Raw genomic sequence first — 15,693 nt, 5'->3', positions numbered from 1 at the left:
AAATCTCTGGGTTTTATAACTTTACGTGGAAATAGTCACTTTCCTATTTTTTGGCAACAGTTTCAATTAATTTGATAATTTTTTACCTTTATTTTCCTGCAGATTAGACACAGTTATGAATGAAATCAAAGAGGAGTGATGTTAGAATCACGGCTGAGCTAACAGCAGCTCACTGACCGCAGTAGAAAACATTCCAACAGTAATAAGTTTGACTTTAATGTCAAAAACAATGGAATTGTCTGACTTTTGCTCTTTTTACAATGATAATGTGAGCACAGAAATTTAGGCAACGTTTAGCTGGTCAGAAAAGATCTTCTGCAGCTTCACGTCCTAAAAACACAAATGCTAGCATTAGCATTAGCACAGATTAAAAGAATAATATCAATTCAAACAAGCAGCATTCAGTGAAGTATAATTTTCATAATCCGGTCCCGGGTCACGACGAGCAGACAATGAGAATATTAGATTATTGTTACAGATTAATATAAATGATTTGTCGTGGATGCTTTGAAATTTGATTACATCAATGATATTAATGATCCTTAATAGCCTGAATCTATTAATATTTGATATTAAATCCTGAACCAGATATTGATAATTCATGTAGAGAAAATGGTATGGTCGAGTCGGGGTGGGATTAAATAAATTTGCTTCTTTCCACTCTCTTTCAAGCAATCTACTTGTAAGTGATATGTCATTTATTTATTATGACCTGATTGCTTGAAATAAACCATTTCATTTATTCATTCATTTCATTCATTCAAGTACTTGTAACATTTGTCCAACTTTAACCGGGTTATAGAGAGAAATAATCCACGACTCTCTTAAAATAATCCATAGGAATTTGGAGAAGCAGCTGAGCTGCTGCGTTCTGACTGCAGGACTGATTACGGACATTTGTACTTTGATTTATGAACAATCTAAGAGGAGAAAACAAATACAACAAGGTAGGACATTTATACAATAAATATTGTACAAATTTCAATTACATTTGGTTAGGTTACCTTTTATTATTTATGTAAAATTGCTTTTAAAGCGCTCATTAGTCAGCTTTGCCGTTCTAAACAATATAAACCGGAAGCGACTCTGCCCTTTCCAGCAATGTGTGACGTCATGGGAAAAGGGTTTATTCAAACAGCTCAAAATCTGATCGACAATATTCAGGAAAATCTGTTTTGCATCATTTTATTTTATTTCTGACATATCTGAAACATTTCTGCATACATAGCTGGCTGTGATTTTAGATTATCAAAGTTAAAAAAACAGACGAGCAGCTTATTCTGCAAGAGGATCAAAGTAATCCTGTCTCCAAATATAGCAGAAGATTGAATGTAATCGTATCAGAAACAGAACAAGCCCAGTTTTTTGGCTAAAATCTGAAAGTGGGAGAAAAGCATGAAGTTATGTGCAAAATGAAATGTATTTATGTATCTAGTGCATATTCCAGGTGTCCTTTTTAAACTTTCTCAATGTGTAAACTTTGCTGAGATTTATGTAGAAAACATTTGCAGTTCATTTATTCTGTTCTGCTGCAGTTCTGCATTGAAGGACCAGATTGTTTTAACAATTCTTCTTTCTTAATCTTCCTTTGAGCAAACATGACTCAGAAACTCACCAAAATTTGCACACCCAAGAACCCACTGAAAAGGATTTTTTTAACTTAGTGAACAAATCCCTCCCAAAATAAATAAATTAATAAATGACATCACAGCAGAATCCCAAAACTGAATGTGGCCAAATTATAAACAAAAAACTTCTGTTGCCGTGGAAACCCAAACATTTAAAAAGCATTTTTAATTGTTTTAATTAATTTATCACATGCAGCTCAGACCAGGGTGGCAGAGGCACTAAGTGAGAGTGAAAAAAAGGGCTGTGTAGCAGCTGCTTAGCAGGTGGGGGCAGGTAAAAAGGGGGCGGCTATGGTTGTGGCAGGTAGCACCAGTGGGGCATACAACCCTAATCGTAATGACGACAATTCATGAGTTTTTTAAATTTCTTTACTCTTTCTTTGTTTATAGTCTTTGCTTGGAAATCACAACTTTCACCATTACAAGTGCTTTTTCATTCTTTCTATTTCAGGGGTATCAAGACAAAATCCAAAACATACCTTAGGTCGCGGGCCGAACAAGATAAACATTTATTGAACACTCTAAAACTACATTTTTAAAACTTTAAAAACGTAATTTTTTAACATAATTATGAACTAGATATATAGCATTACCTGTGATAATGCTAGTGTAAATGCTGCAAGCTGAATTTGGTCACTGAAGATGCTGAAATTCATAGCTGAAAACGCTGAAGCTGATAGCCAGCTAAAATATTAGCTAAGTGACAAATTAGCCTGAAAAACAAAAAAAAAAACAAAAAAAAATAAAAATTAAAATTATTTTAGCCAAAACAGCTAGCATGTAGCTAAAATATTAGCTAAACTCCAAAATAGCCTAAAAAATCTTAGTAAAAGCCAAAATAGTCCAAAAAGCTTGAAGAATGTTCATTTTAAAACTTTGAAACTGTAATTTTTAACATAAATATGAATAATAAATTGACAGGAATATTATTCCAGAATAAATCAACTTAAACCTTAAATAACTTTTAATATTTTACTCTCCATAAAAATATATTTTGTCAAAATTATACAAGTTAGAAATAAGAGGGTCATTAATCACAATAAAACAAAATTATTTGGAGGGCCGTATCCAGTAGATTATATTAGTTTTCTTCGTTTTGCTCCTTGTCATTTAATGACTGTTACAATTTAATTTTGTGTTATTTTTAAGTTATATATTGTAATTTGATTAAATAAAAAACAAAAACAAATAAATCTTTATTTATGTAGCACTTTCGTATGAGACATAACACAAAATGCTTTACACCTAAATAAGACAAATAATATGAAAGCAAGCATGTTTTCCAATGATGATTTTGTACAATAAAATGTTAGATTTATTCTCAATTTGGGATGAAAAAACTGTCAAATGAAAAAGTTTGCACTAAATACCAATTAGAGCTATCTTCTCAATCCTTTGTGATTTGTTTTGTCATGCCTCTGTGCACATCAGTGCATCAATAACAGCAAACAAACATAGAAGCTTTTAAACCTGCCAGCCATGTATGGATCTAGAAACCTCCTGAATGCTGTCAGGAACTTCTCATGTAGAAACGTTGAATTTATCAGAATAGATCATCCGTACTACATCCACATTCTAGAGTTCACTGAATTGCATTAGAGACAGTGTGGGATTCTGCATGGGTCTTGAGTTTCAAAAATATCATTGTTGCCTCTTGACCTTTTTTATTGTACATGTGCACAAAGACCAAATGAGGCTTCCTCTGGACAGTTTGAAGACATTAGCATCAGCTCAAAGCAGCCTTTCTTTCCTCCTTTGTGTGCGCACATACTGCATGAGTGTGGCTTCTATCCTCTGAATCTAAGATCTCAAAATACTTCTGATTCCTCCAGGGATGTGTGAAAGCAGAGAATCTGTGCTTCAGAACATTTCATCACACCATCTCCACCATCTCATGTCTGACCTATAAAACTGAGAAGGTCTGAAAACTGAGTCTAAGGATTGTTTTTTTTTTGGCTAATTAAGCTGTGAGGCAGAGAGTTAAGAACAACAATGACTAAAAGTTAAAAAAAAAAAAAATTGTGAAAAAGCAAATGTTGCAGCAGAAACATGGAAATGCTCAGACAGAATCTCTTTTCCACAAAGTCTAGGTGGAAAAATTGGTTTTAAGATTGTGAAAATGTGTATGCAAGCTTCACAAAAACACCCGCTGGATTTGAACCATCTTTGAACCTTTTTCTTTAAAGTATCGCTACACTGAATTACCATTTCCATGAGGTGGTGAGGACATTTGGCTCTGACAAAATCCAAAATCATCCCATGTTACTCTGTAATAAAGTATATTATTCCAAATACTGGGTAATTAGGTCATTGAATGCATGAACTGTTAATGAATATTGTGATTTTTTTCCCCACAGGCCCCAGTGAGCTGGATCTCTGTCTTCTGGGTGAAACGAGCAGCTTGGCAGATTTGGCCTGCAAGTATGACGAGGTAAACTGACGCTGCACCTTCTGGTTCCTGTCAGACGCCAGGTTTTCATTTAGAAAATGAGCATTGCAGAACTCATCATTTATATTTATAGTACAATTACGATCTCAGAAAGTTGTTTTTTCAAACAACCATAGTTTTCTGGAATGCATCTGCAGAATTCAGTGTTCATGGAGAACATTTGTTTTAGGAATGCACCGTCTGCAGATTGTGGGTGTGAGGAATGGGGTGTGTTAGAAAATGTACCAGAGCCCAACAAGTATGAGGTTCCATTCATAACTTTAAATATCCTCACATGATTCTGATACGAATAAAATTGTGAACTATTCTCCTCTTTTATAAAAATGTCTGACTCCATCATCAGCTTTCAATTTCTCCCTGCTTTGGACTTTTAAGAAAACACCGATGACAGCTGCAAATTACCTTTTCACAAGTGGCAAACAGTGAACCGATCATATTGAAGGGCAGATGAATCAGCCCCGAAAATGTCCTGAGATAGCGAGCGTTGTTGCGTAACGCTTGGCGGCGTTTCAGATGAGCTGTGTTCCTTCACGCAGTGTGGGTGCAGCAGTCAGTGAAGCAAGACCTCGGTGCGTTTTGCATCCCCAGAGTGGCTACAAACAGCTTGTGTTCCTCTTTTTCCTGAGATTCCACCAACTCATGCATTCAGTTACTATTTTAAAAGATCGGATTGTTTCAAACAGGACTTCTACATACTCCGTCCCTGCAGTAAACCTCATCACTGGTGTGTTGTAACCAGCTCAACATAACTCAGCCTGCTTATTGTTTGCTCGCCTGCACCAGGGGAGCTTTCGTTTTGCTCAGCAGTATGTCACAGGTTGTCGAGGTAAAAGCTCCTTTTTGTAAATCTTGCAAAGCGTTCTCCTGCTGCTTCCTTCTGCTGATAAATAATGCAGGCAGAAGGAGCTGTGACCAAGTGGAGAATACGTACTTTAAAATAAGATCTCAGGCTGCTGCACATCACCAAGAAATGCATTGATCGTAATGAGGTGAAAACTCTTGTTCCTGCGTTTCTGTCAAACTCACTTCACATGAAGGCAGATCCTCATAATCCTTGTTAACTACACAGGTATAAAAATGTAACGGTTCACTTATCTCCTATGTCGGAGGTCTAGGGCCACACCTTTGAAGCGGTCAGCATATAAAAAGCTGGAGTTGGAGCTGAGAAGCTTAGCAGAAGCGCGGCAACTTCTAGAAAAACCTCCAAAAGTCCTGCTGCTGTGGAGATCAGAAACCCTTTGATCCCACAGTAAACACTGCAGACCAGGAGGGCCCAAACTTTTTCGCTCAAAATTGAAATGGGATCCCGGTCCAAATATTTTTTTTCGAGTAATGAAAGAAAAGGAGAAAATAAAGAATTTATGCATTTTGATTCTGTATTCATTAGTAAGGATAATAAGTAACATTTGTCTTTGAAACGTTGAACAGCAAGGCCTCACCGGACATTTTTAATTGAAAAACAAGAGCAGCCAAATAAAGTTTCTTAATATGAAAACAGCAAACTGGGATCTCAATGAGAGACGTGGAGCTGCTCTTTTGACTTTATCCATTTGCCGTTTTCGCTCCATCTTGGCTAGTTAAAAAAGCCCGCTAAAAGCATCAGAGTGGAGTGAAGGCTCTTGAGAATTTCTAACACAAAAAAGTCCCAGGGCTGACTCACTTGGGGGTTGTTTCACCCATAGCCACTGTCAAAGACCGTGCTAACAGCGCCACCCGGAGGCTGAAAGTATATTGCATCCGTAGAGTTTTGCAACACCGTAGAGAATCAGTAGGAAACGGATAAGAGGTTTAACTTGACAGTCCACGGCTTCTGCAGCCATGACTTGGTGGGCCAAAAGATAACCTTTGGCTGGTCAAATCTGGCCCACGGGCCCCACTTTGGGCACTCATTCTATGGCCTACACAGAGGTCTGCAACCTGCAGCTCCAGATCCACATGTTCTCTTTTATCTCTCCATGGTGGCTCCTTGGCCAAACATAAAATAAGTCATGGAGACTGCTGATCCAGCCATGTCGACCTTCTTAGTCAGCAGCTCCCTCTAATCAAAACTATCCTTAAAAAAAAACAAATGAACAAAGCCTGCAAACTAAGACTACCAAGGTCCAAACTAAAATAACAAAACCCAGCAGTTTAAGACTGCTGAGGACAAAGAGGGAAACAGAACAAAAAATAAATAAATAAAAGAAAAATAAAATAGCATTTTTTCAATGTAAATATTACTTAATTAGCATTAATTTAATATTGATTAGTTAAATGTATAAATTGATGGCTGAGGTGGACATAAATGATAAACTGTGTATGATTTTACATCCCTGTTGACCTGAAGACGTCTTGTTTGCTATTGATTATTAATAAAAATAAGGTCATGACTGCAAATCCAAATTTCTGAACCCTAGAGCACTATCGCCGGGTGGTTTAGACCCGAGCAAAAGTATTTACATTCTTTTAAATTTGTTGCCTTTTTTGAGTGTCATGGGTCACTGGGTAAAGTCTCAATGTCCTAGGAATGAGTGGACCAAAGGTCAAGTGTACAGCCTCATTATTTTTTTTTGTTGTTGTTGTAATTTGTTCTTCTCAAATTCCATTTTCAAGCACGTTCTTAGGATCTTCCTATGTTGTTTTTCCCCACTTTGTTGCATAAAACACAGTTTAAAAAAAAAGAAAACTACTCTAATTTATCACATGTTGTCATATTTTGATCTATGTTTTATTAGAAATACTTTTTATTGGGTATTTTTCATCGGGTAAAAAATTACCCGGGAAAAGTGACGATGTAAGTTTTTATAGCGAAAGTTGTTCTGGGGTTAAAGGCTAAAGTAAGAATATGCGGCTCCTTCTAGGTTCAGTGGAAAACGAGCCCAAATGGCTCTTTTACTGTTAAAGGTTGCAGACCCCGGGATTAGACACATGTTCAAGAATGCCTGTTTAGCGTCCTCTTGTCACATTTCTGGTGTGTCCGCAGCTTAAGATGTAACCCCAGAAAGCTCCAGAAGAGCCTGCAGCTTGGATTTGCATTAACCCTTTAACACCGGAGCTCCAGTGTTTATGTTATTTTATTTAAAATAACGTAATTCTGTTGCACCATTACTTGATGATGGCTAATTTTAATATGAATAACCCATAGTCAAGATATTTTTTGAAAGAAAAAACCTGGTTCCTTCCTACGACGTCTGTGCAGTCTGCAGGAAAGATAATCTTTATAGGCTTCAGTAGGTCAGTGTTTGGATTTGAATAGGCGCCTCGTGTCTGGCACATCTACAGATTGGTTTGCAGCTCGATTGGGACAAATAACACCTGATGAAATCCATTTACCGGCTTCTTTGCTGACTTTTTAGTGTTGTGAAAAGACATGGCAACAAAAAAAACATGTTTCTCTGAATGCAGCTAACAAGAAAAAACTGTAAAATGTATATCCTAACATTTTCATTAGGTCCGTAAACCATTCAAAAATCTGCTGTACCGTCAGATATTTTGCTATAGTGATGTCATCACCTGAACATGAAGTCACTGAGGTAATCAACTGTTGCTCATTTGCTCATGGTTTGACCTGCTGGTGCTTTACCGCCTTAAAGCCAGCGTCCTGCAGGGAATTCCTAATAAACTGGTTTGTTATTCCAGATAAAGATGACCTTTAAAAAAGGCTGATCTATAATTAATTCATGGACTCATTATCACACACATTCAGAGTCTGACAAGCCTGCTCCATCCATGCTCAATGAGGAAAGTGCAGAACAAGAGCAAAGAAAATCACAGAGCCTTGCTGATGCCCTGCTCTGTCCCCGAGCGCCGTCTCCTGCGGCGAGCGGCGGCACAGTCTTTCCAGTGAATCGCAGCGACGACGCTGTGCTGCCTCGTCAACCCACATTTGTGGCCCCTGGTGTGAGATGCATTTTGTAAGTGCTCTGATGAAGACGGTCTCAGTGGAGGGAGAGCAGAGCGGAGGTTTCGGATCTGCGCTGCGAGTTTCTCTGGAATGTGAAGCCTCCACAGCGCTGGCTAACGTGAAATGTGACACAAGCTTCCGTTTAACTGTAACTGTAATAACATTTACTGCACGTGTGTTTATGGGAAGTCCTTTCACGTCTGATTAGAGCACTTCCGGCCTCAGGTTTGACACTGTCGACTTGGCTTATCAGAGTCTGAGTGCAGCCACATATGCAGCAGCAAGGATTCATTTACGGAGCAGCCGCAGCCTGAATGAAAAATGCATCCACAGCCGGAGCTGCTGTCAGCACAGACAGCCTGGCAGAGCAGCTGCAGCCGAGCTCAGCGCCACCGGCTGAATGCTGTCAGAGCCCGACCTTATGAGGGGGTAATGAGCAATAAACCCGTCATCGAAAAATCGAATCGTCCCCCCTTTCCTGAAATATCTGTAGAGTGGGTCTGTGCTTCGGCATGTTTTATTCATGGTTTGGATGATCACATTATTGTGGAAGAGAGCAAAACGAGTTAAGGGGGAAATGCTCACCACAGACCTTCAGGGGCTCCTTGGGCAAAAAAGGGGGAAATTATTCCCATGTCCAAACAACAATTTACACAAGTTCTGCATTAGACCGACAGATAAATGTAAAAAGTGGTACGACCAGTGAGCTCAGTGGAAAGTAAGATCAACATTCGCTCACAGTAAAGGATTCTTTCAAACAACCTCAGTGTGCTGTGGAACATTTATGTGTTTCTCCAGAAATAACTAGAAGACAGTTGAAGCTGAAACAGTGTCACAAAAGGGAAATCATTTCCACAAAACACCAAAATCTTTATTTTGCTTGACTTTTTTCATCCACAAAGTCATGCCTAAACTTAGACACTTATAAATGCATGAATGGAATGGTTATAGAATGATTGTTCAGATGATGTCCTAAGGAGGGCTATTGACCTGTCCTGGGATAGGCTCCAGCAACCCTGTGACCCTTTAAGGGGCCATACCATGAAAATTCTACTTTTTGAGGTTTTAGGTGCATTTTACTGTTCATTCCTCTTTATAAAGAACCCTAAGGTGGTATTTTGATCCCTTCATGCATTCAAGAGTAATCCTCTAAAAACCTGCGCTGTCTGCAGCAGCCCCTCCCATACCCACGAAAACTACCAGGTCATATTGTGCTGACGTCAGCACGATGTGAATCGCCCCCATCCAGGAAGAGTCTGCTCTGCTAGCTCCGCCCCCAGTCTAACACCAGTATTCAATTTCTCCATGGAGCTAGCGGTGATCAGCAAAAAAAAAAACGTTCATTTTAGATCCAGAATGCCGTATATCCTCCAACTGTGTCCTGTCTGCAGTAAATTCCAGCTCAAACAGGTAATTGGGTCAAACAGGCTGAGTGGGTCATAAGCATATGTTAAAAGCTAAAATGGAAGTGTGTGACTTCTTTCCTCGTAAATGTGAACACTCCAGACAAAATTCTCTGAAAAGCGACACGGTATTCATTCTCACTTATCAGACATCAAGACTGAATCAGATAATAGCAGCATTATCCAGAGAGTCTTTTTAAATGCTTTACTGACAGGAAAGAATGAATTATCCGTCTTCCTGATAAATGTCCAGGATCCCTTTGGTAATCCCAGGATCCTTGAGCATCAAGACATTTAATGGGGAGCTCTGCTCTTAAAGTGAAGCAGCAGAATTTAAAGAACTATGTATTCTCCTTTTTTTTTTTGCTTATAGAATTTCTTTCTTTACCAATTTAAGCCTTGTCACAACTGCATTTACAGGTGGATGTAGAGTGTCCGTGTGGTGGAAAATGGGCAAACCTGTATGGGGCACGCAGGTTTGCTAAGAATTTTTTTTTTCCAACTCTCCCAAATCTTATGTACCTCTCAAAGAACCTGCTAGTGCTGTGCAAGGGACAGGTGTGTGACCTTTGCCCGCGCAACCTAACATTTAGAAATGAGGAAATCCAACAATCCGAGTGTAGTTTAGTTTCACTGACAAATTGGCTCTATTAATCACATCCAACTTTTCTGACTCAAAGATAAACTTTTTCAACATGTCTGTCATGTTTTAAAGAATCATAGATTATGTAAAAGCAATGTCATTCAAATATTAGGTCTACAAAAGAAAGAATATTTAAAAAGCAAGGAAAAAGTTGCTGCAGTTATGAACCTGATCTATACCTTTATAAAAAGTAATTGTCTCTAGTTTGTGTGTTGATCTGTAGATGGATTCTGCCAGGTGTGCTGGATTAACAACAGTAAGAGCAGAAGGTTCATCTGAAGAATGTCACATTTGCATTTTCCCTCTTGTGACCGTCTGTAACGTTACACAGTGACAATGGGTGTGAGTTTGGAGATAGTTCTGCCCTAAACCAGCTCTTTCTGCTATATTTGATACTTAGGCCTTAGTCCCAACTGCCCTTACAGGTGGATACAAGCTGTCTGTGGGTAAATAAAAGTGACAAATCTGTACAGGAGCACGGGTGGTCTGCACAAAATTGTCTGGATTCTGTGTTTTAGTTTGGTTTATGTTGCTCCTGGTCATGGTTTTGGCTTCTCTTTGTCAGTCACACCAGTTTCAGGTTCATGATCCACAGTGTCTTCAGTTCAGTTAATTGCCCCCAGCCTATTGAATTGTCTGTTTTTCAAGTCTTCTGCTCTGCTCTGTTGTGTCACTGGTTTATTAAAGGGTTAAGTTTCTGCCACCACGCCTGGTCTCCTGCATTTGGGTCCTACACCACCAGTTCCTGACAGAAATATTAAGATTGTAGAGTCTCTGTCATCCTGTAGAGCAAAAATGTTCAAATCCTTTGAGGGCACAGATCGTGGTAAATGGAATCTGTACAGCAGCATCCCCCATACGTCATTAGTGCAACTATTATTAGTCTTAAAAATATTTCAAAATACACTTACCACACACACACACACGACAATGGTACGTTCCATTTTCATAACGTCCTTTAAGTTGGCCCTAACACTAACTCTACTGCAAGACACACCTGGACTCCTGTTTCAGTCCCACTCCGATCCCCTTTGATCTATTCTTAGTTTTTTCAGTGGTCTTTTAATTATGTTTGTGGCATTAAGCCAAAATCAAAAAACAGTGTCATTTTGTAGGACATCTCTACGGCCCTCTACGAGCCCAGACCACCCATCACAAATGGGCAGACAGCTGGTTCCATGTGAAGCAGGAACTAAGCTCAGCTAAAAGTCCACGAAGCTAAATCAGGGTCAGACAGGCAGAGGTCAATCACGAGCATGGGAGCATCCAAGAAGAGAGTAGAGATGTCAGAGTCCAGGCGAGGGTCAGGGCAGGCAGCAGGCAATCAGAGATGAAGCAGAAGTTCAGGTCCAGATAGAAACACTCAGAAGTGCAGACAGGGGGCACGAACAATACTTCGCACTGAATCATGCTCTGTGCTGTGCTTAACTGTCACGTGGGTGATTAGCAAATGAGAGTCAGCTGAGTATCATCCAGGAACGCTGGGGTTGCTGGGAGATGTAGTGCCGTCAGTAGTCTGGAGATGGCTCGTCCCGGTCACCAGAGGGGGAGACAGAGCTCTGACTCCTGACAGATCCAAAAACTTGCAGGGTCAACCCCCTGGATGCATGTGGATAAAGCTTAACCTGTTCCTACCTCTCACAGTTTGTTCAGCTGTAAAGTTTGTCTGCATTGAATCATCGTGAGTGAAAGAACTTCTTCATTTTCTGGTGCAGCAGCGTTTGTGAGTTCTGCCCACGTCGGTGTTTGAAGGATCTTTCACACATTCCCAAAATGAAGTGAACAATCTGAAGAAATACATTATTAAACAGTTACTTAAAAAAAACTGACTTTAGAATGTAATGAGTCAGTTTTGTGTGGTGGGGTTTAGTAATAATGACACTCATTTGGAGGGATTTCATATTTGCTCTTTCTGCGTAAGCATGTGGGCTTTTGTTCAACCGCTGCACATCTTCAAAATAAACTCGACAACCATTTTTTCTGGTTTTGTTTTCACAAAGTGTTTATGTGCTGATCCACATACTTCCTCTTCATCACGTGGAAACTCCTGCTGCGTGCGTGTTGCTGCCTCTGCGCCATCAGACCAGTTGGTGTGCCCACATGCCAAGTCGGCACGTCACTGGCACCCAGCACTCCTCCACACTGACAGCACTTGTTTAACACGAACGGCGCTCCGCCTCACTTGACCGCGCGTCTCCTCTGTCCTCCGACGGCAGACACACAGAGTTCACATCAACCTCCCTGCAAGTGGCCGAATGGGAAAATCACAACCTTCACAACCAGAGCCGTATGTGGTCAATCACTAAGTATAGATGGAGGCGGCACAGGAGGTCATTTTTCCTTTAAAAGTTTTTCTACAGATGATTTTTGTGGGTCTTTTTCCTCAGAGCAACTTCTGAACTTCTGTTCAGTCAAGGTCAATAAAGGTGGGAAATTGTTTAGAGTTTAAAATGCAGGAAGATAGTTTTGTAATGCAAATTACAAGTTAAATGCAAAAGGAAAAAAATCTGAATGTGCCAATATGTTCAAATTAATTTCAGTTATTTATTTTTATTTCACACAAACCTACAAACATAAACTAATTAATGATGGAAAGTTAAAGTCTGGCTTTTGGAATTGTTTTGAACACATTTTATGTAGTTCAATTACAATATTTTCTAATTTTTTCAGTTTAGTTTAACATTTGTGTACATTGAAAGAAAACATTTATCTCAGATCATCAGCCGTGTAAAAGATGTGGTTACCTGCATAAAAGCCCTTTTAAAATGTATGCTTAAAATATGTAGTCAGTCAATATATTTTAAAGGCAAAGTAAATGTGCTAAACACGACCATAACACGACGGTCTAAGACTAATTTCCTGCCGAGTTTAAAATCCAACTAAAAGACACGACAGCTAACAAAATGTATATAACCAATAGGAATGGCTGCATGACCAGAGAATGACAGACATGCATGAAATACAACAAAAAACACAATTTCAGCCAAATGGCTCCAATGGTTAACATCATATTTTATATTTTCTTAACATAGTGAAAAATAAACTTTTATAAAACAAAGTGGTGTTTTAGTATGAGATAAAACATGCTATGAAGTTCATAATATGTAATTCTATTATATTTTATTATAATTATAATGCATTGTTCATCAAGGCTAGTGGATTCAAGACAGAATAAGAAATAATGAATTACTTTTATGTTACTGTGAGTGTGATTATAATGATGTTTTTACTCTGTAGTTCTCATTGGGAGTTTAAAGCTGCTGAATTTCTGTTCTCAATTTTTTAAATGCATTTTTAAAAGTTTTTAGTCATTGTGAGCAAAAACTCACCAAGTTACTTTGCATTTGCATGCTGGCGGTCTTGGTCAAAAACTGGGGGAAGTTGTCCTTTCCAGAAGCCGTTTCAAAGAACTTTCAACACGGTCCTCACTGTAAGAGCAAAGGTTTTAAAGGTCAGAAGTGTCAGTCAAGTTCATTCACAGAGACTTTTGAACAAACTTTCAGATATGTAACTAACATTCTGCATTTCTGGTTGCATTAGAAAAGTGTTCAATCCTTCAAATAATGCAAACTTAAAAGAGTGGTTAAGATAGTGGATGTTACAGCTCAATAGTTTCCTGCAGGCTTTACCTCAGAGCTTTAGAAGTCAAACACAAACAGGGGTTTTTAATCACAGCTCTAACTGAAATTTCGGAGCTGAAAGAGGAAGCTGTTGCAGGAGCAGTGGATAATTTCCCTTGAAACAAAAGCAGCCATGATGTGATAAATTAAACCCAAACTGAGGCGGGAAGCTCAGCAGTTCATGAGAGTCATGTGACCCACCTTTGATGCATTTTGAAGCTGCTGTGCCACAGCCTCCCCCCGCTCCTTATTTACTCCTCTCCCTGACTGCTTCTGTGAGGAGATCCCATACCGGGACTCACACTGAGATTGAATTTTGGCCAAAACAGATTGATCACATATGTGATTAATGTGATGGAGAGGCAAGATGTCCAGATAAAAATAACTTACTAACAGAGTTGTGAAATCATTCACTTTTGCACTTGTTCTTTAAAAAGCGACAACATGTTGTGTATAACTTAAAAACTTAAATGAATACGTAAATAAAATAAATGTTCTATGGTGTCCATAAACTTGGAGCATCTTTAGAGAGCCTCTTTTTTGGCAGAGCAGGGACAGAGTATCTAATCCAGGGATCTGCAGCCTGCAGCTCCAGATCCACATGTTCTCTTTTATCTCTCCATGGTGGCTCCTCGGCCAAACATGAAATAAATCATGGAGACTGCTGATCCAGTCATGTCGACCGTCTGAGTCAGCAGCTCCCTCTAACCATTTGATCAGTAGAAAACGAGCCCAAATGGCTCTTTTACCGTTAACTCTTCATTTAACACCATTTGAGTCTCCTGATTGTCTTTGGTTTATCAAGAGTGTAGATACTCCACCTAAAAAAACAACTTGATCTAAAGAAATAAATGAATTCAACACAGTTCATCAAAAAGCCTCACTTTACCACAACACTGTGTGAAACCTAAGATGCAGGGAAACACCAAACACAAGCAAAAATTAAACAAAAATATGATTTTTTAACATTTAATTTATCCCCAAAATGAAAAAAATATCAAGGCATAGTTCAGTCCATGTCATCTATTAGAGTTAATTTGTCTAAGTTTTTATTTTAATGCATTTTCTATATTGATCATGCATGAAGAAACAAACAACTGTAGAAAGTGTCAAAAATGGATGTGAAAAGAACATTTTCCACAGTGTGAATGCAGCTTATTGATTAGCAGTGATAAATGACAATAATTCACTATGAACTAATAAAACCATCAGACCTATAGGTCCTACACAGGAAAAGAACAATTCCATTGATTTAACCAAATGAGGTAAAATGTCTCCTCTGAGGCGTCAGACAGAAAATCTGTTGTTCTTTGGCTTTTAAAGGGTTTCTTGGGTTGTTTTTGACGTTGTCTTTCTGTGATAAACAGGTCGATGTTTAAAGCAGGTTACTTTAAAAAAGCAAAAATATTTCTTGTTTCTGCAGGTTGAAGAGGAAGTGGAAAGTGTGTGCGCTGAAGGATCAGTAGAAAGTAAGTCGATGAAAATCTGGTTTTGTATGTGAGTCATAAGACATGAAAACAAATGCTCACCGCCGCGTCTTTGGCTGCTTTCTGTCGTTACCCATAAATAGACTTCATTCAACATTTTATTACAAACTGCCCCATCCTGCTTAATACCACAGATGTCATGAGGGTTTTTTCTTACTGGTTGACTGAATGAACCTCTGTGTTTGCCATGAACGTGTGTGTGTTTCAGCGTGTTTGCGTCAACTGCATTGATTGGGCACTGGGGTGGGAGGCTCATCTGTTGATTCATGAGTCCCAGTCAGACCCTGATGTTTATCTGATCAGCTGAACCGAAGTCTTACTGAAGAGAGAACTCTCCACAGAGGTGCAAAGACTTCAATGTGGAGCTAAAAACGAGCACAATGATTAGAGAAGAATCCCACAGGTGCAGAAATACCTGTCTCTGATCCAGGACAGTGGTGGTTTATTCATACAAGGAAGAAAAATATAAACACAACAATTTTGCTCATCTTTCATGAACCGAATTCAAAGATGTGAAACATTTCCTGAAAACTCAAAATAACCATTTCTCTCAAATATTGCTGACAAATCTGTCTAAATC

At 38.9% G+C, this 15,693-nt stretch overlaps 1 protein-coding gene across 2 annotated transcripts in view; it reads left to right on the top strand.

Moving 5' to 3' along the window:
* Nucleotides 1-15,693, top strand: part of ak5 (adenylate kinase 5) — a 99,590-nt gene that overhangs the window by 61,547 nt on the left and 22,350 nt on the right. For both annotated transcript variants that reach the window (XM_024281640.2, XM_036216425.1), the window contains exons 8-9: nt 3,986-4,059; nt 15,050-15,095. In XM_024281640.2, coding sequence (XP_024137408.1) covers nt 3,986-4,059; nt 15,050-15,095 — 120 coding nt within the window. The remainder of the gene's footprint in view (nt 1-3,985; nt 4,060-15,049; nt 15,096-15,693) is intronic.

The sequence above is a fragment of the Oryzias melastigma genome, linkage group LG17 (genome assembly GCF_002922805.2).
Source record: "Oryzias melastigma strain HK-1 linkage group LG17, ASM292280v2, whole genome shotgun sequence".
Classification (NCBI taxonomy): domain Eukaryota; kingdom Metazoa; phylum Chordata; class Actinopteri; order Beloniformes; family Adrianichthyidae; genus Oryzias; species Oryzias melastigma.
Note: the sequence above shows the minus strand (reverse complement) of the source record. Positions and strands in the feature narration are given on the sequence as shown.